We start from the raw sequence: 20,497 nt of genomic DNA on the forward strand, positions 1-20,497 counted from the left end.
ACAACTTTTGCACGTGTGCAGCCTGATCCAGGTTTCTTTTTATTCAAACTATCACATTTGCAATTGTTTATTCTGTAGTTCAAGTTACTTCTTTTGACTTATTAAAACAAAATTCAATGCATTTTTACTTTGCAATACATTGTAAGTCTTTTTCTTTTCAAGATCTCTGAAAATTTTCATTGTGACTTGAACCCTGATTCATTAAGAGGATTCTTGCGTTCTCATACACCCTCCATTGACCCGTCTACTCAGGCAAGATCAGCAGTATTTTCTGTCACTTATCCCTCATCGGATATATACCTAGTAATAAAGGTATGTTACAGTGCTACCTCAACAACATGCTTCCTGTTCCCAGCCGTGCCTATTGTCTGAGTTTGTGGAGTTGACAAATAGTTAACAAACATAAGTTTCCCATAGCTGAGAGGAGGTATTCTGATAATTTTTAATCATACAGATGTAGGTATATCTCACTCCCAAGCTAAGAAGTTATATCAATACTCTGTGTTCTAGTTCTAGTAGGTAGAGTTTCCTCTCTCTTTGTTAAGAAAATTAAAAGTAAAGTGAAATAAGTCATTTTTAATTTTTGAATAATATTGGAGGGGGTGAGAGGAAGAAGGGCCTTTGGTTTAGAACACTTTGCATTTTTTTGTATATTTAATTCTGAAACTAAGTTAGCCTGAACCGTTTCATTTGGAATGTGTTAATTTTCTTGATTTCAGTGAAAACTCAGTCATACTTGATGGACAGTGTTGTCACATACAGGTTTTCTGCTTTATAACTAAACAGATGGAAAACTGGGAGAAGTTTCATTGTACATTAGTCCATAAAGACTGCTTTAAGAGTTGTGTATTGTAAATTTAGGCTGGTTCTTTCATATTGCTAGAGAAGCAATGTGTTAATTATGGTGACATTTTTCCTTTCTGAGTGTCTTATTTTATTGCTATTTGTAGATAGAAAAAGTACTTCAGCAAGGAGAAATTGGAGACTGTGCAGAACCCTACATGGTTCTTAAAGAAAGTGAAGCTGGCAAGGTAAGTCAACAACCATGAAGAATGTTTAGATCAAAAAATGCACACACATGGAATAGGACAGAATCCACAGAACAATGGGGAGGAAGTCAGTTGGTGCATCCATGGGACAAGCAATTTGGTGACTTTGATTGACATGAAGAAGTCAGGAGAAGACAAGACACAAAGAAGACTTTTTGCTTCCTGACCACTTTGAAAATCTGTACTGATTCCAAAGTCTTGAGCCACAAAGCAGCTAGGGATTTACAAAAAAAAAGATGGCAATGGAAAATGGAGTTTGCACAAATATTTATACCTCAGGGACAAGCTGTTAATTTGGATAGACAACTAACCTGTTATGGCGTGTGCATGACCAGTTCATTGCTGATATCACTAGATAGCATGAGCTTTATTCAGGGAATGCATGGTTGTTTACCTCTGTGGAGCAGACTGATAGTGTTTCCTAGAATCCCACCACATCTCTCACCTTTTAGATATCACCTTCAGTAGAATATTGTTTGTGTATCTGTTGAAGGAACTAAACCTGCTAACATTTTATTGTGCTTGCTCATGATGGACATAAGGGTCACTGCAAGAAGATCTGCATACTCATTTTTGATAATAAAAATGAACTTGTTAAAAAGAAATGGGAAGTGAATTACAAATTAAAACAGCTATGATCCTGGCAGTAACGTAACAAGAAAACACAAGAGATAAGAGTGCAATTTACTGAACTGTAAATTTCTTTTTTTTTTTTCTCATTACTGAGTTAAACTAACTGATTGCTTTTAACACATTCATTATTTTCTTTGTCTTAGACAAAAGAAAAGATTGAAAAACTGAAAGCACAAGCTGAATCCTTCTGTCAGCGGCTGGGGAAATACAGAATGCCGTTCGCCTGGATTCCCATAAGCCTAACTAATTTCTTCAATGTTTCCACACTTGAACGAGAAATACCTGAGACTGAAGGTTTAAATGGTAGTCATCTAAGTTTTCTAACTAACACAAAGCAACTCTTAGGTGGTTTTGACCACAGGAAACAATGTCATTCACTCTGGCCTCAAGAATGACTGACAGATTCAAGTTCACACCTTCTCAGCCTTCAAATACAATTCAATATTCTCACTATTTCATCTCTGCTTATGTATTTTTATGTACTCTAAATATTCTTCCATGTTTTAGACTCAATTTTGGTTGAACACTAGCTTTGTAGTAGGGAAAGTGTCTTTACTGTATGGAGTCCATCTGCACTACGTAGGAATCAAAATACTTAGTTTCTGGAGTGTACAAGTGATATTTTTAAGCTGCACCCAACATTGACCAAAGGGGGTTATAAAACCCATTAAATAAAAATTTAAATAAGCTTGTGCGTTGCAGCAGAAATAATGTCACACTAGGTGTGTCCTGGCATTCCATTATGTCGCATAGTCTGAAATACGAGTAGTGGGAAATACAGGCAAAAGGTAGTAGGTACTGTTCTCTGTCCTCTGACGTTACCAGGAACTCGTGGATTTTTAGTGTATCCTTATAGTCTTTGTAGAGGAGCAATACAAAGCAAGCTGGTATTTTATTTAATTTCCCTTTGAAGGGAAAGGATCAACTAGTGACAAGAAGGCAACACTGCTACAGGCGAGAAGACTTTCTGAGAGAAGTCTCAGCTCCGAGGACAATTATCCATCATCAAACTTCAAAACAATCTCTCTGACACTCAGCACCTTCTTTAAACAGGTACAAGATGCTCTTTATTTCTGATTGCCTAAGATATATTTCATATGTGTCATGTGAGCTGTGTTGGGAAAAATTACCCAGTGATGTTAGTGGGGGTACAGAGGATAAGTGCTGTTGAGTTGGCAGTGACCCACCTGCTTTGGATGCCTCAAGGTTATGTTTCACTCAGAAACCTTTCTCAGTGTCATGGAGTATTGTTATAAGAATACTGATTTTTGTCTTTCTCCTGTAGGAAGGTGACAGGCTTAGTGATGAAGATCTGTTCAAATTTTTAGCTGATTTCAAAAGATCATCTTCCTTGCAGAGAAGAATTAAGACTTTACCAGGTACATAATCCATTTTGGGTGGAATAGAATATACGTACTTTTCTCCTCTAAATTGCTCTATCAACTCCAACCCCAAAATATAATAAACTTTTTTTTTTTTTTTAAACTCTATAACATACTGTTGTGGAACTCTCTGGGTTCCTCAGGTCCACATGAGTGGGTATGAAGATTCATATTTAGCTTGATACTCTCCAGTGATTTGCTTTCCTCCCTAATTTACAGTGTATTTACTGGATGCCTTTTATTATTATTCAAGCTGTTTGAAGACAGTGCTTTCAAAGGAGATTTTCCTTGCAGTTTTTTTTAATGGGTCATATTTTACAGAAGGAGATTAAAATGTGTACATATTTCATCTTGTATTTGGGTCAGTGTTAGCTAACGAAATAGAGATGTGAAGATAGAGTTTAGCTACACTTAAACACCTGACCAGCTGATTTTCACTTTTTACATAAATTATGGCTTGAACTCTTCTGGATTGTAGAGGAACCTCAGAAAACACGAACTGAGTGCAAAGCTTCTTTTGCCTCTTTAGCTGACAGCCAGAAATGACAAGTCTGTGTTCCCCCAAAAGTTTTCACTTACCAAAACTTAAATTGAAGGCCTGATTAATTTTTGTGTCAATGTTATCAGTAGTAATCATTTAATTGCTGACCACACAGCAAGTGTGTCGTTCCTGTTGGGTGGTGTCTACTTTGGCAGATATTAATCAAAGCAGAATCTTCATAGACAGCGACAGAACTCTGCTAGACAGCACCTTTTTTCAGCTCGCTGTGTATCCTTCTACATGCATGTTTTTTATTCTTATGTAGGCCTCAAACCAAAGATCCAGTTCTTACTTCTGCTTATTTCTATGCTTTAGTTATTTTTGATTATTTTTTTTCTTTTGCTGAAATATGATTTCTTTAAAGGAACACTTAAACTGGAGATCTCCCCAGCTCCAGAAAACCTCGGCTATTGCCTGACACCAGAATTACTACCAGTGAAGCCATTTCCAGAAAACCGTAGTCGTCCTCACAAAGAGATTTTGGAATTCCCAATTAGAGAAGTGTATGTTCCCCATACCATTTATAGGTAAGATTATTTTTCTTTAATTCTTAAGATCCATTTGCAAAGATAATTGTGATTTATTTTTTCAGAAATATTTTTTAAATGCTTAAAACTATGTGTTATGCTGATGATTTGATATTGTTAGCCATTACAAGGTAAGATACCTGCTGGATGCTGTATTTAGTTATGTAGTTACCTTGTCCCATGCAAAATATTTCTAAAATGTCCAAAAACCTAACAGCTTTCATTGACTTGACATATATATAATGGACGTATATATATTGACATAGATATTACATATATATATAATTGATACACAAACACATATATATATTTGACATATTATATATATATAAAATACGTTTTAATATATATAATCATCTTCCCTTTTGTGTGTTTATTTCAATTACCATTATTTTTAATATTCATAGTTTTCATAGATATTTGTGCTTGATAATTACTACTGTTAATTTGAGTCATCTGGCCATCTAAGGAAGTAATGTGTAGCTCTGTGTATTTTTTCACTTTGAACAAGGACTCTATGTCATTTATTTCATTAAATCTGTTCTGGTTGTTTCAAGAAGACTAAAATACTCAGTAGCATTTCTTAGTGGTCTGACATACCTGAGTCTCCAAGAAGCAACAGGTATCAAAAGAATGTGCTTCGATGTGTTTGTGCAGCATAGTGTTCTAATAAGTAGTGATACTGGAAGTAGCTAACTAACAGTAATTCAAAAGGTGTTTATTACAGTATTACAGATAAAAAATATTTTCACGTGACCATTTTGTTAGTGAAAACATGGAAGAAAAGCAATGGTAGTTTTTATACAATTGAAAATGCAAACGTAAATGAACTTGAGTAAAAACACTTTTTTAATGAAAAAAATAGGCTGAAGTTTTAACTTTCCTATTCATTGTCTGTCTCCAAAAATGAGCAGCACTTTCTAGCTCCAGTGTTGAGCCATGTAGTGTATAAAGATTTGCTTTTGAAAACAAAAAGCGTTGGCAACCACTGTGAGTTCCTGAGCTAGAAAGGGAATTGAGTTCACACAGAATATTCTCTTTAATTCTCACCAGGGTAAATTTCTGCAGCTAGACATCCTGAATACCAGAGTCACCATGTTAAAAATTAATTTGTGGATCTCCAGAAGCAAGTTGGTGTGTCTCCACACATCTTCAGTAGTTAGGCATCTGTGTTGCATAAACACGTCCATATTAGAAGAAACTCTTGCTGTTGCTCAGCAGTTGTTCACACCCAGCATGCATAGCCTGTTCAGATTTTTTTTGAGCTCTGTTTTGATTTTCACCTTAAGTAAAAGTTGTGGCAACAAAATGGATGCTGTCCTGCCTAACTAGTAGTAAGTAATAAAGAGAAGATCTATTTAGTATATTTGCCTTAGGTAATCTTTACCTCAATTAATGAATCAATGGTGATGACACAACAGGCATGCCATAATTAGTATTATGCTGTAAACTGTAAACTCAATCAGTTAATATCTCAATTTAACCCTGGAGACAGCTTTTTAAATACACTGGGGGAAAGGTGAAAAAAAAAAACGCCAGAACGCTAGGTTGTGTTCTGACAGCTTTGTGACTGCAACCATGTTTGGAGTCAGACCAGGGAGCTGCCTATAAAGGCTGCTGAAATAGTTAATAATTCTGAACTCCAGAAATAGTTCCGCAGAAAGTCAAATGAGGCAGCTTTGCAAACCTTACAAAATGCGGACTTGGTGGGGCCAGGAAGTAGCACCTGGGTTTGTGCAGCAACATTGAAAGCACCTCCTTTTCCTACAAGCTAGAATAACCTAGCTGTGTCTGAGATGCTTTTCCTACACCATATACACAATCACAACAGTGCTCCTTTTGGTGAGCATAAGTGTTGATAGGGAGTATAAGCCAATTATCTGTTTAAATTAATCGCCATCCAAGCCTCCTTGCTTGAGACAAAGCTACCCTCCACGAAGTTAACTCTGAACTTGAACAAAGCCAGATACGAAGTTTTTTATGTTATTTTATTGTCTTTCCTCTAACTCAAGGACCATAGAATCATAGAAGTAGAACCATAGCTTCATAAAACAATGTGCTAGCAGTTAGTCATAACTGAATTGACTGTGACGGCCTGCTGGTGTGCTGAAGTCAGTTTAATGTTTCCTAATTTTGACTGTAAGTCTACAAACCAGTTTTATTTACCAGTGCTATGGATTTAGGTATTAAAAGAATGAAAAATGGATGAAGTTATTAGCTGTTTCCTATTAATGTGTTACCGTGAACGTAGGAGAGGGTTACATATAGAAAACTATTAGAATAACAAATCAATAAAAGCTTTTAAAAATACAGTCTGGTAAGATCTTACTAAGATAATAATACTTCTGCACATGTCCAGACAACACTAATGAAATACCTACCTTCAGTTTGTTGCCTGGATGTTTAAAAGAGATGCAAAGTCTTAGTTTTCTTTTTCTTTCTTTTCTTTCTTTTCTTTCTTTTCTTTCTTTTCTTTCTTTTCTTTCTTTTCTTTCTTTTCTTTCTTTTCTTTCTTTTCTTTCTTTTCTTTCTTTTCTTTCTTTTCTTTCTTTTCTTTTCTTTCTTTTCTTTCTTTTCTTTCTTTTCTTTCTTTTCTTTCTTTTCTTTCTTTTCTTTTCTTTCTTTTCTTTCTTTTCTTTCTTTTCTTTCTTTTCTTTCTTTTCTTTCTTTTCTGTCTGTCTGTCTGTCTGTCTTTCTTTTTCCAGTGTAAGATACCTGAGGGGGGGAAAAAAAAAAGTCTTTTTTTTTTCTTTTTGAATAATAGTTTTTTCTCTATTGTAGGAAAAGCAGAGTCCTCTGTAGTACTCTTTGAACTTGGCTTTTGCTAGTTTTTATACTGGTGTAATGCCATTATTTTAGGTGATTCTGTTTCTGATTTATGCCAGAGAGATCAGCCAGCCCACTTTCTTTGTGCATTGAGAAACTGAACACTTCTTTTTGTTGTGTACCTACAATTCTTTAATAAAAATAGCTCCCTGAAAATGTCAAAACATTCCAAGATTTATTTCTTTCAATACCTTTCTTTCTGTTCTTAATAGGAAAAAACATATAATTTAAAGTTTGTTTATCATTTTATTTTGTTGTGAAGTATAAATGAAAATGGTGATGCTTACTGCCCCTGTGAGGTGTTGGTTCTGAGGAAAAGGGATGGTTAAGTCCCATCATCTCAGCAGTAACTCAGCTTAACCAGGCATGGAAAGTCTGTGCTTTGATAGGAGAAGTGCCTAGTGTTTACAGGATTTTTAAGGGAAGGGGGGAAAAAAAGCTTTTCTATGCTGTTTTATTTCATTTAATTGCACACCACTTGGCAGTGTGCTCAGATTTGCTCTAGTCTGCAGTCTGCAGCATTAGTTGGAGGCTTTTCTATGGTAGTCATTCCACCCATCTTTGACTAGTGTTGAGTGAGGAAAGACTGTAGGTAAATGATGCTCTGTGATTCCCCTATTACTACTAAAGCAGGACCTGCGAATATTGGTGGATAGTTGGCTGAGTACAAACCGGCAGTGTGCTCAGGTGGCCAAGAAGGCCAACGGCATCCTGGCTTGGATCATGAAGTGTGTTCAGCAGGACTAGGGAAGTGATTGTCCCACTATACTTGGCTCTGGTGAGGCTGCCCCTCGAGTGCTGTGTTCAGCTTTGGGCCCCTCACTACAAGAAGGACATTGAGGCCCTGGAGCATGTCCAGAGAAGGGCTACGAAGGCGGTGAAGGGCCTGGAACACAAGTCCTGTGAGGAGCAGCTGAGGGAACTGGGGTTGTTTAGTCTGGAGAAGAGGAGGCTCAGGGGAGACCTTATTGCTCTCTACAGCTACCTGAAAGGAAGGTGTGGGGAGCTGGGGTTCGGCCTCTTCTCACAGATAACCAGAGATAGGACTAGAGAGAATGGTCTCAAGTTGTGCCAGGGGAGGCTCAGGTTGGAAATGAGGAGACATTTCTTCTCAGAAAGAGCAGTCAGGCACTGGGACGGGTTGCCCAGGGAGGTGGTGGAGTCACCGTCCCTGGGGGTGTTCAAGTAAAGGTTGAACGTGGTGCTTAGGGACACGGCTTAGTGGGTGACATTGGTGGTAGGGGGATGGCTGGATCAGATGATCTTGGAGGTCTTTTACAATCTTAATGATTCAATGATTCTATGAGCCTATGATTGATGAGATTTGGAGGGGGAAGTAAGACTTTTCATGGAAGGTTTCATAAAATTTCCTCTGCTTATTACTTAGTTAAAAATGACTTTGTCAAATACTGTATAACAAAGCAGAAACAATAAAGATAAAAACTTCACAAACAGCGTTCTGGGAGCATAGGCCCCACTCCCATAGACAGCTTGTTTTTCATGACAATCTTCATTAGTTATATAGTACTGGCACAGAAAAAAACATGCCACCATGGCATGGTAATCATTGCATATTCACTGAGCAGAGAATCTGAATAAAATATGTATTTGCCTAAACTTCCAGATGAAAGCAAAGCCTCTAAAGAAAAGTGTTTTATTATTAAAAAAAAAAAAAAGCAAGTACTTTAATTAGAGGGGTTTTGGGGGTTGTTCAAAACATTTTGGGTAATTGTAATTTAACATCATAAATTAGATTCATAAATACACAGTTTTGAGTTGGCTGTCAAGCAAGTGTGATTTGAAATGCAATAGCATTTAACCAAATCTTGACAATTTGGTGTCTTGAATAGCTGCTCTATATGGAAATCATTAGTATAATATTTGTTTTCACATTCTGTTTTATACTACTTTTTATAGCACTTTTATACTATTTAAAATCTACCATATAGTGTCACATCTTACCTAAATGTTGTGTTTTGCCTCCAAACATAGTTGATGTTTTATTCTTGATGCCTTTGTTCTTCAGCTTCAGTATTATTACTTCAGTCTGATGTGTGGAAACAAAAGAACACTATCAGCAAGAAAATCTTGTTGAAGTCAGCTTTGAAATTAACAGAAAGTAAATGTAAATCATTCATAATGTATTCCAAAGAAACTAGTGTTCATGTCTTTTGCAAGTAAAATTGAGTCTTCCAGAGACCTGCAGGAATTAAAGACTGCATGGATTTAACATGTAGGTATCTCAGTCCAAGCAGAATCCTAAAGTATAAGAAATGTGGGACTGAATGGCTCTTCCTAAATTCAGTTCCGATTCTGTCACTGACTTCTGCAAAACCTTGTTTTAATGGTTATATCTCATATTCTCCAACTGCATGGTCATATCCACAGCAAGATGCCTATCATGCAGGAACGTCAGAAGGTTTACACTAATATTTGTATATTATGTTCAGTCAGTTCTGGGAATTTGTTGTGGTTTGATTCCCCAAAATTTGAGGCTATTTCTTTTTCCCACTTCTGTGTCCTGTAAAAGGTATGACTATTGCTTCTACTCTAGGATGTTAAGATAAGAGCGCTCTGTCAAGCACTCCCAGAAAAACTGAACTGCTCGTTTATTATTATTGCTACTAGTTAGTGCAACACCAAATGCTCACCATCTTCACAAGAGAGAAGTTATACTGAAAACATGAAAGAAACAACTACTATGAGGCATCTACCTTTCCAGATGATTTTGATTGGAATCATCCTCTTCACTGTTTTGGTCTTGCTGCAGCTCCACTTCATCAGGCCATGGCTTATACTGTGATCTTGTGTGACGGTGTTGGAGAGAAATAATGAAGCTACTCTGATCACTGATACTAACCCTAGTTCAGTAGTGTGAGCCTGAGAGATACTGACTGAATCTGTTTCTATTGTAAAGAGCTCTCAGCCAGGACTCTCAGAACTGAAAGAATTCCTTTGCAAGCCTGCAGATCTTGTTGCTGACCTCAGGACACTGTGCCTTCTTCTTCAGACCATTTGCTTTCCACCAAAATGAACATGCTTGAACTTCACCCGAGAATTGTTAAGATGTTGGATTACTGGTGGTAGTAGTAGGTGTCTTCCCATTTGGTAAGACAGATGACTTCTTTAGCCTAGCTCTGCAGGGCTTTCTGCAGAGACCACATCATTTTTCTCAATACGTTTCTATTCTTGCTTTATAGATACCTTGAGGCATGCAGTTTAGAGAAGAGGTATCACTGAGGAGCATTGCAGCTTGTCAGTATAAATTCTAGCCTCCCAGATCAGGATCTGGGGAGGGTGGGGAGGTGGTGGTGGTGAATGCAATCCACAAGTCAATTTAGACAAATCCAGCTTCCACTTGTTGACTCCTAGCTGCATAATTCTTCTGTGCTAGGTTTACTGCTGAATCCTATGGCCACCATTAAGGTTTTTTTAAGTTTCCAAATGAAATTTTAAAAGCCAAAATTATCCCACCACAATTGTCAACCATACCACCATATTTTGAATAGGTTGACTGTCATGTAAAGATCTGGTATGTCCTTAATTATCAGGGATTCACTACAAATAATTTTGAGGTAGAACTTCACCTAGGTTTACAGAGCTAAAGGAATTGCAGGTTCTGGGATGGTGAATGGATGTAGAAATACAGCTTTAAGTCATGGTTGCTATCTTCCTTTTTCAATTTTTCATACTTCAGTCAAGTGACAGGGCTATGCCTTATGTATGACCTACCATCTGGTTACTACAGTGTCTTCATATTGTAATAGTCAATACCTGGTGGATATCCACTCACTTTATCCCCTTAAATAACACTGCTACTTGGGAAGTTAAGGAGGTGAGGTTATTATCAGTGGAGCAGTGGATTTAGTTATGGCAGAGGACTGCAATGTGAGGGTAGAGACCTCAGAAGGTGGTATAATCTCTGCTTTTCATATTGAAAAAGTTTAAAGTTGTTTTAAGACTAACTTCTGAAAAAGAAAATGTGAAGTAGAGAATTGTGGGTCAGAAAATTCTCTACATTTGAACACTAGAAAATTATTATGATAGGTAACATTATTTTCTTCGTGCTTTTTATGATTCACAACATCTCACTTACTTGTCTTTGGTCCTGGTTTTCAATCACGTTATGTGGTTGACTACTTTTTTTTTTTTTGTAATATTTAATTTTTGAAGTAACAGGAAGTCAGTTTAATGATGTATATAGAATAACTCTGGGTTCTGGAGAGAAAGCTGTTAAGATTTTTGTCTGCCTTGACTCTAAGCTCTAGATTACATCTAAGCTTAGGAAGATCTACTTTCTTTTCATAATTTTGATGTGATTTGAATCCTCAGGAATCTGATGTTAAGAGTCAGCCTTTCACTCCATTCCTCTGGTAACATTTTTTTTTTTAACTAAAAATTTAATAGAATGTTTATTAAGGTTTTCACAACGGTACTAATGGACAGACTAAACTGAAAATTACTCTCGCTCAAAATTTAATGTGGTCCGACCACTGGCTCTTTAATACTTCCTAATTTCAGCAACATGAGAAAAAATATTCAAACTATTGTCCAAATTAGAAGAAAATTGTTCTAAGATATACAATATATGATATATATATACAACCTTTGGGATATGACATGTTGAAGTTCTGTCATTATGCCGTTTGTTCTAGTCAGTGCCTGGTAAGGGCAGTAGTTCTGTACAGTATTTTTGATTTACATTATCTGTTTCAACCATTTTTTTTTCTGAAGATTCCCCCAGAAAGAATAGAACAAGAGAAATCCACAAAGATTGAAAGTTATAACTAATGAGAGTATCAGGTTTTGTTTCCAATACCATAAGTAGCATATAGCAATGCTGATTGATCAGTCTCTGTACACTTATACACAATTTGTAGTTTTTATCAGTAGTGACTGCTTGCTAATATATTGGCTTTTGTTAGGTACAGTCATCAATTAACATGTCTAAGAAGTTTGAGATGCACTTGTTGAAACCTTATATGTAACAGCAAGAAGAAAGATTTCATTATATCACACATATAATACACAGCAAATTACTACAGACAAAAATTCTGTCAGATCACAGTCTTGAAAAGTATGCACAGATTTTATTTTAACAAAACACTGGTCTGCATTGCTTTGGCCATAGGAAGTGATCAAATCATCACTGCTAAGTCTCATGAAAGTATAGAAAAGTCAGCAAATTCAACTGAGAATTGTTGCATTGTGTCCTGTGTCAAGCTGTATGGACCCTTAGCTTTCCCATCCTGAAACAGCCTTTTACTTTACAGTCCTTGCTGGGTCAGCCTCAGACCCAGAGAAGCTGTCTGAATCAGTACCTCCCCCAGAACCCTGTTATCCTTTGGGACTCTAGTGTTGGCGTTCAGTGTTCTGCCATGGCTTTTGTAGATGCCTACTGACTTGTGGATGGCTCTTTTGTTTTTTGTGCATGCTTCTGGCTGTGGTCGGAGATAGACCCTTGCTCTTTCTGTTGAGGGACTGAGAGAAGTTTAATTACACTATCTGAAAGCAATTGCTATGGCATGTTGTTTGAATACTTCAGCTCAGCACAGAGCCTCAAGGGGGTCATGATGCCTCCTGGAGCTCACCACATCCTTAGAGGCATGCTAACTACTGTGTGGAAATGCCCAGGCTCTGTGGTTTTTGGAGGGCACTGATGCTGGCAGGTAGTAACACTCTAGGGACTAGACAGCAAAGGATCTGCTGTTCATGCCTGTCCCTATTGCAGTGTGAAGAAACCTTGTTCAATCATCTTTCCAGCTTCCTACTTTTAGAGTCAGGCATCACTTTCATCTCTTCAGGATGCCCAGAATCAGTGTTTGCCTCTGTTCTTCCTCAGGTTTAATACACATGTAAGGAAGGTCCCTAAAACTGCTTGAGCATAAATGGCATAAGCTTTAGCTCTTCAGTACAGTACATGCTGGAGTAATGCTTCCTTGGTTGTCAGCAGAGTCAGCAGAGAGCTCTGTTTGTTTGTGATTTTCCACATCTTTCATCTCAAGTCACATCTAAATGTAAAATCCAGTGCTCAGGGACATTATATGGATTTGTGACATCTTTTGCTGGGCTGCAGATTAATGAAGCAACAACTGGATTATGCACCCTCCCCTATATGTATTTCTTCATCTCTGACAGTTGTAATGCTGATAATATCCTTCATTTAATATGCCATTCCCCAGACATAATTCAGTGGAGGTTACTGATATATTTCTCACTTTCACTTAGCTTTTCCTAACATCATGTTGGAAAGAATTTGGTAGAGCAGAAAATGCATGTAGGAAGGTAAGGAAGAAAGCACATTAGTGTGGCAGCCAGGAGTGCTATGCTGAACTAAGGCAAAGGCAAGTCACGTACTGGTCTGTTTGCTAAGACATGCCATGGCTCATGTAGCGTATGTTGGTTGGTGCAGTAGCTTGAACTATGTAACTGAAAAGTACTGTCACTTTCTGGCACATGACAATAAGGAGTACAAACCACAGTTTTCCATGTCCTAGAATACAACAAATGGAAGATGGACTATCTGATTTAATTACAATATTCTCCAAAGCTACTCCACACAATTTCAGCTGACAATAGCACTAAGGTACTGTGATAAGGACAGGGAAACTTTGTGTGTAGTTTCTGACTGTCACAGACACAAAGCAAGGGTGAAAGTCCGTGAGTACTGCTTGGTGGAAGCCGACATGCTTCCACCAGACATTCATCTTATTTCTTATACTATAAGGACAAAGCGTGAGAATCTTATGCCAAAATGGCTATTTAATTACTCATAAAATAGACATAGTTGTGATTCCAGAATGTGTACAATTCAGGTCTAGCTGAAATCTCAGACCTTCCAGAGACTTCAGTGGAGAAAAAGCTTTGTATTTTCATTTTGACTCTTCTGTCAGAATTCTTGGGTCTTGAACTCAGAAGACCATCTGTGCTGCCAAATAGCCCACAGAAATTAATGGTGCGTTTTAAGTTTAGTAATCTGTCCGGGTACAGAAGCTAGTAATGTATGATGTGTTTTAAAGAATTGTTTGTATTTCTTACTAAAAAATGAGTTCTGAAGCTCATTTCTAGTCAGTTTCTAGAATTACAGGTTAAATTTCTTGTTTATATTTATTCAGCATTATCAACACTGCCTTTCGATCTGCGTAATCTAGAAACACGCCGCTTTCGGTGTTGTAATCTAGGAGTGTATATTGTTGGTTTTATTTGTGATTCTCTGAGTGATTCCTTTCCCCTTTCAAAATCTGATTCTTTGTAGCTGAGAAGGGAGCTGCTTTCTTGAGAGATTCCTACTTTTTATTACATCAGGCAGAGTTATTCATTCATTTCTATCTAGAAATTAGAATCCCTAAACACAACATGTTTTATGTCACAGAAAGAACTTATCTTTTCCATGCAAACTTTTGGAAAATTGTTTCTGCAAAGCTTTCACTATATAGGTGGGACTGAAGGACAGGGAGAGAAATGAAAAAAGAAGTGAAAGAGAAGTGAGAAGAAAAAAAAAAGAGAGAGAAGGTAAAAGCAAGTTTGTGCACTTCATTTTGAAAAGCTTGCCATTTGCCTATTTTATTCTTCTTTCTCTTTCTTTCAGAAATCTCCTCTACGTTTACCCTCAGAGGCTGAATTTTGCTAACCGACCAGCTTCTGCAAGAAACATTACTATCAAGATCCAGTTTATGTGCGGTGAAGACCCATCCTGTGCAATGCCGGTAATAAAAGCTGAGCATTTTTAGCAACCTTTTGCTTAGGTGCAGTCCTGAGGAGTCACTGAAGAGACAACTTCCTGTTTACTTCATGTTGCCACAGTTTCTAGTTGGGCCTTAGGAAGGCAAACATCAGAGAGATTGTGAAGCTTGTCAACTCATCAGGAAGCAGAACTGCAGTCCTGACCCATGCCAGGAAAGAACTGTCATTGGAGTGGAAAACGGGCATATCGCTCCCTCTTATCTAACTCTTCCGACTTTATTTTCGAAAGAGTGGCGCTATATTAAACCAATGCCATGTTGGAAACTCTGCCAGTAAAATTCACAGAGCCTCAGAGACCTTTTAAGAATGATGCATTCTGCCATCCAGTGTAACCCATCCATGTGCACTGTGTGTACGCAAATGATGTAACACTGCCATGCAGAAGTTGAAGTCTTCGTTACGTGAATATGAACGGGTGCACAATCATGCAGCTTAGGTAGTTTTTTTCTGGACCGTCCTGTGTATTAAGGCACATGAATGCACTCCTAGAAAAGCAGGCAGTGCTGTCAGTGTTCAGGTCATCCAACATTTCTCATCATAGGATCCTGTCCTCAATTTTACTAAGTTTCAGGTGTTAAGCTTGAAGTGCTTTAGCCCTGTAGGCATCAGCTTCAGACTGAAATTTTTGGGAAACTTTCAGACCACGTCATTGGCTATTTAAGAATGACATGGGATAACATCTTTTGTGATTTTAGTTGTGCTAAAGGGAAAAATACTGAATTGAAATATTACTTTGAGGAACCCTAATCCAGCAATATGTTGGAGCAGGAACTGACACCTGATCAGCCTTTATGAGTATGCTAACACAGTGCATACTTTACAGTTGTACATTCCTTACTCCAGTTGAGCTCTGGAATTGAAATCAGAGCATCAGCACAATATTTTCCGAAGCCACATTTCTTCTTCTTCTGGAGCTGTGCTGTATGAATGTAACACTTATCTTTCACACAATACTGCAGTGTTGGTTTTGTTAAATTCTGCCTGTATCACTAATTAAGTTTTGATGAACACTTAGGACAGAGGCAGTTTGTCTTGCATCACTCTGCACTGTGAGTGTGAGCTTCACCTCAGTACATATGGGCTTGTGCTGTACAGATATCCTTGTCTGAGCTTATTTCCCTGGTCTCCCTTTAAGGTTGCTGGGTTCCAGCACCTTACCATGGAGGCTGAAATGAGAAAAGCGAATCAAACACCATTAAACATAAAGGAGCTGTGGACGTCTAAGGTTAAGGTGAGATGAATCTCACCCTAAACGATCAAGATACAACTGAAAAACAAACTTAAAAAAGATAATTTAACATTTTAACATTTGATTAAAGGCAATGTGGTAATGTTCAAGAGGCTTATCACAACTTCATTTATGCAGTTCCTAACTTTTAATAGTGCATGACTAGACAATATAATACAAGATAGTCAGTGCCTTTGCCCCATTTTCCTGGTGTTTTACACTGAATGTTGCGTGGGGAAGATGCCAGATAATAACACATTTGTTTTAACATGCAAAGATCAAATTGAAGGGTTATTTTCAGCTTTGATATATTGTCTTAAAATTGATACAAGATGATAACTATTAAATGCTTTAGATCTGACTGCTGTTACTTTCTTTTCTTCTTAATGCAGGTAATTTTTGGGAAATCTTCAGGTCCAGAATTTGTGCAGGAGATATACACAGCTATCACATATCATAATAAGTAAGCATTCTTATTATTTGTATGAGATGAGATGTATTAATCATGAATTCTTTACATAACTCTCAGCCTACACAGTTAATCAAAGAATAATGGTACTAACCCATTTTAAACTTTTATATTTTATGAGTATTTGTCAGTATTTTATTTAGATTACTACATGCATTTGTGTAAGTGACCATTGCTTTATTTTGTTTGGAGCTCTGTAGTCAAAGGTTAGTCAAAAATATTCGTAGTCTGAAGGTTAAGGAGTAAGAGCAGGAAGCAGCAGCACAACTTTGTAATAACATTCACTTTGATGAATTCACAGATCCAAAAGAGCTGAAGGGGCTCTCTCTTATGAATGTGTACTCAAGATTTGGTTTTATACAGTAACAGCTGAAATCCCAAATTAAGACTGAGTGGTTTTGGAAGTAAGAAGATGGGTGATACTTGAAACATTCCAGCTGATACACTGCATCTATGCTTTTTCCCTGATTCAAAGCTGTAGATAGTTCATATGTATGTCCAGAGATGGGTGTACCCCATTTGCTTAACTTGTCTCAGAAGCTGTTTTCAGTATCTATACTTTTCTTATAAACATCTGGAAGCCTACTGGCAAACATGCCTTTTGCCCAGTCTCATACTTACTCTGGAGATGTGTGTGGCTTTTTTTTTTTTTTAAACAGGTCTCCTGACTTTTATGAAGAAGTTAAAATTAAACTGCCAGCAAAACTCACAGAGAAACACCATCTATTGTTCACATTCTATCATATCAGCTGCCAGCCAAAGCAAGGAGCATCTGTGGAAACCGTCGTCGGGTATTCAGTAAGTTTCATTTAATATAAATGTGTACGTGTATGGGGGGTAAGTGGGCATGGTGTGCATCTCGTGCATATAGACTCTTTGCTTGTCAAGAATTTTGTCACACCTTTCCTTTCTGGTTGTGTTAACACATCAAAACCTGTAGAAGGTCCTCATAGTCAATTCACAGATAACACAGGCATGTTTATATGTTCATTAAGCGTACAGGTTTTAAAAATACAGATGCAACTTGTGCTATGTTACATCCTTGTCCTGTAACTTTACATTGGTAAGCATCTTTGAAGTTGATGAATTCACTCAAAGCAACTGAAGTTAAGTATACACCTAAATATTTACAACAGCAGTGCTTTATAGTATAGCACCTAATTCTGTTAGGTTTTATTTGCTGGAAAAAAAAAAAAAAAAAGCAATTACTGTTATTTACTGTTTATCTAACATGTTCATACATGAGGTAACAACTAAATTAATATAATTAAGTTTTATATGGCATATAGCTTATCTTAAAACTGGTCTTTACCCTTGTAAAAATAAAAATCACAAAAAATCCAGAAGCCAAAATGTAATTCTATCACTTTTGTTTATCTTCATGTTGAACCTAGCATGTTTTAGCATAAGAAATACATATTGTAGTATAATCTCTTTGACATTTTTCTTTATCAATAGATATTTTTAACTAGAGAGATTTTAAAATGAGCGGAAAGCATAAATGATGATAATACTTTAGACTGGAAAAAGTCCTAGTGCTATTGAACTGTGGAGCCTATCTATTTGTTCTGGTTGTGAAGTATGTGTTTGTTTTTGACTCCAGTACCAATAATCCTTTCAAATGGGCTTTCTTTTGTGGACAGATACAGTTCCACCCATTCCAATGGTATTGGTAAGAAGTAAATTAGGCTGTAGTTCAGAAGCAAGACTTGACATAGGCGAGGACTTAATTTTTAGGTTTCTACTCACCTAAATACGAAATATGTCTGCATTGTGCTACTCAAATGCACAGCCTCTTTCAGATTTAAATAAGAGCAAAAAGAATTGTGTCCGGATATCAATACAGAGTTTGGATGGGTCATTCTGACCCTAATCCTCATGGTGACATTGAGCAAAATGTTCAATTTATCCCTAGCAAAACCTTCAATTTATCCCTAGCAAAACTTTAACTCTGTTGATTTGCTTCAAAGCCAGAAATCAGCCTATTCAAGACAAGTTATTTTTTAAATAAAAACATGGGCCCTATTAAATCTTTCTGATAGGATTTATTTGAAAAATATGTCACATTAAAATCTCTGTGTTTGTTTTCTTCAAAAGAGTTGGTTTGTAAAGCAGTCTTGTACATTTTTCTACAGTAGCTATCAGTGAATTTAAAATGCAAATTACTGTTGAATGGATTGGAGCAGAGAAACTCAGGTCAATATCTCATTTGTTGTTCTGTCGACTGTCCATAACAAATTAGATAAATAGCTCTAATCATATATAGTCATGAATATTGCCGCATTTTCTCTTCATTTGTTTCAGTGGCTGCCAATTCTGCTAAATGATCGTCTTCAAACAGGACATTATTGTCTTCCTGTTGCATTGGATAAGCTGCCTTTCCACTACTCAATTCATTCTCCTGAGGTAACAAAGAAAATTATAAAAAGATAATATTTTCCCAGTGTAGAAGAACATTATGAGTATTTTATGATCTAACATTGGTGTCTGCTTGTAGACAATTGCCCCTTTTTGTACTTTAAAGGGTGAAAGCTCTGGAGAAAAATGTTGTTGTTATTATTTTCATTGGTGTTATTATTATTTTAAATTGTTATATTGTGTTTTTTAAAGTTATTAATCCAAACCAATCATTGCAAATTGTCTAACCGATGATACATCTGTTTAGAGGGTGTCAGTTTAATAATTTGCTTTCTTTCACAGCATGATTTGCTCATTTTTTGTAGCTATGTGGGAAAGGGAGAGGAAATGGAATCAGGTGCTGTTACTAGAGCACAAAACTGCAATCAGAGTAAAATATGGCAAGCAGGAAACTGTCCACAGGTTTAGAAACTGTCCATGGGTTTAAAAACTGTCCATGGGTACCACATCACCAATGAGTTCCTTTGGCATTTCATTAACTATGAACTTCTAACCTTAAAAAATTCCCATCAGGTGATGTGCATTCACACTGTCTGTGCTAGGCATCCAGCTGAAATGTTCCTCATTTCCCTCTTTAATGCATCAGTTTTAATTCACCTAGTCTATAACAGCAAGAAGATGCCTAACTGGGGTCCTCTGTATGGCATTGAATTAGATATCTGAAGTGAAGTGAACACATGAAGACCCTACAGACCTATGTAAACAGGCTTTCTGCTTGGTCATTAAAAGGAGGACAATGATTCCCATATTTCTTTTCTATCACAGAAAGTTCCATCACAGACGCCACCTATTAAGTGGGTTGAAGGACACAAGGGTGTTTTCAATATTGAAGTGCAAGCTGTTTCATCTGTTCACACCCAGGTAATGCATCAGAAGCAACATGCAGTTGTAGTTTCATTTCAAAGAGAGTTCAGATGTCCAGGCTGATTGAGGAGGTTTATACACTGGAGACATTTAAGCCTACACAGGTTTGAAAACAGCTAAAAAGTTCCTACTGTCTTATAGCTGTGGAAAGAACCTGATATTCTCGGTGAACGAAATCCATGGGTATGAGTGAACAAATGAGCACTCTCAGCAGCCAGTCACATCAAGCCATAGGGAGTCTGGTGTCCTCTCGGCTCAGCAGAGATCTGCTTGAAGGACACTTGCAGGGCGCAGTGCCAGTTTCTTCTGTGTGTGTCTTCTGTTCTGTGAAGTTAGGTCAGACAGTGTACCCACATCTGCAGAGAAGCATGGCATCTCCCCTCCTTCAGGGACAGGTTGGACTGCCAAAATGCTTTAGGCAGCTCAGCCACCCATGCCATGTGGTCTAGGGACCCAAGCTTAGTGCTGAATGAGAACTCTAGGAATCTGGTCATCTAAATGTGATAGGAAATCAGAGGTTTCCCATTTCTGTTGGGATTTGAAGCTCAACAGATTGCATTGTTTCTGGTGTTTTGTTGTGTCTCCTACTCTTTCTCTTATTCTGTTTAACTATGATAGCTACATCCAAACAACCAGAGATCCTGTGTCTGAAGCAGGTCTGCTACCCTTTTATAGCATACTTCTTACATACAAGTATGGCATACTCATAAGGCACATAACTTGTATGTAGCTGGAAGTGAGACTGTTAAATGCAGGTAGCAGAGGAGCTATAAACTTACGATGTGACGGGGAGAAGGAACAGCATTGTCATGAAATG

At 37.3% G+C, this 20,497-nt stretch overlaps 1 protein-coding gene across 4 annotated transcripts in view; it reads left to right on the top strand.

Annotated features, from left to right (window-relative positions):
• DOCK8 (dedicator of cytokinesis 8) overlaps positions 1–20,497 on the top strand; it is a 92,934-nt gene that overhangs the window by 32,097 nt on the left and 40,340 nt on the right. For all 4 annotated transcript variants that reach the window (XM_080573783.1, XM_080573784.1, XM_080573786.1 and 1 more), the window contains 11 exons: positions 163–312; positions 951–1,031; positions 1,826–1,985; positions 2,596–2,735; positions 2,968–3,061; positions 3,970–4,132; positions 14,547–14,664; positions 16,322–16,392; positions 17,058–17,196; positions 18,703–18,804; positions 19,582–19,677. In XM_080573783.1, coding sequence (XP_080429909.1) covers positions 163–312; positions 951–1,031; positions 1,826–1,985; positions 2,596–2,735; positions 2,968–3,061; positions 3,970–4,132; positions 14,547–14,664; positions 16,322–16,392; positions 17,058–17,196; positions 18,703–18,804; positions 19,582–19,677 — 1,314 coding nt within the window. The remainder of the gene's footprint in view (positions 1–162; positions 313–950; positions 1,032–1,825; positions 1,986–2,595; positions 2,736–2,967; positions 3,062–3,969; positions 4,133–14,546; positions 14,665–16,321; positions 16,393–17,057; positions 17,197–18,702; positions 18,805–19,581; positions 19,678–20,497) is intronic.

The sequence above is a fragment of the Anser brachyrhynchus genome, assembly GCF_964034855.1.
Source record: "Anser brachyrhynchus genome assembly, chromosome: Z".
Lineage (NCBI taxonomy): Eukaryota > Metazoa > Chordata > Aves > Anseriformes > Anatidae > Anser > Anser brachyrhynchus.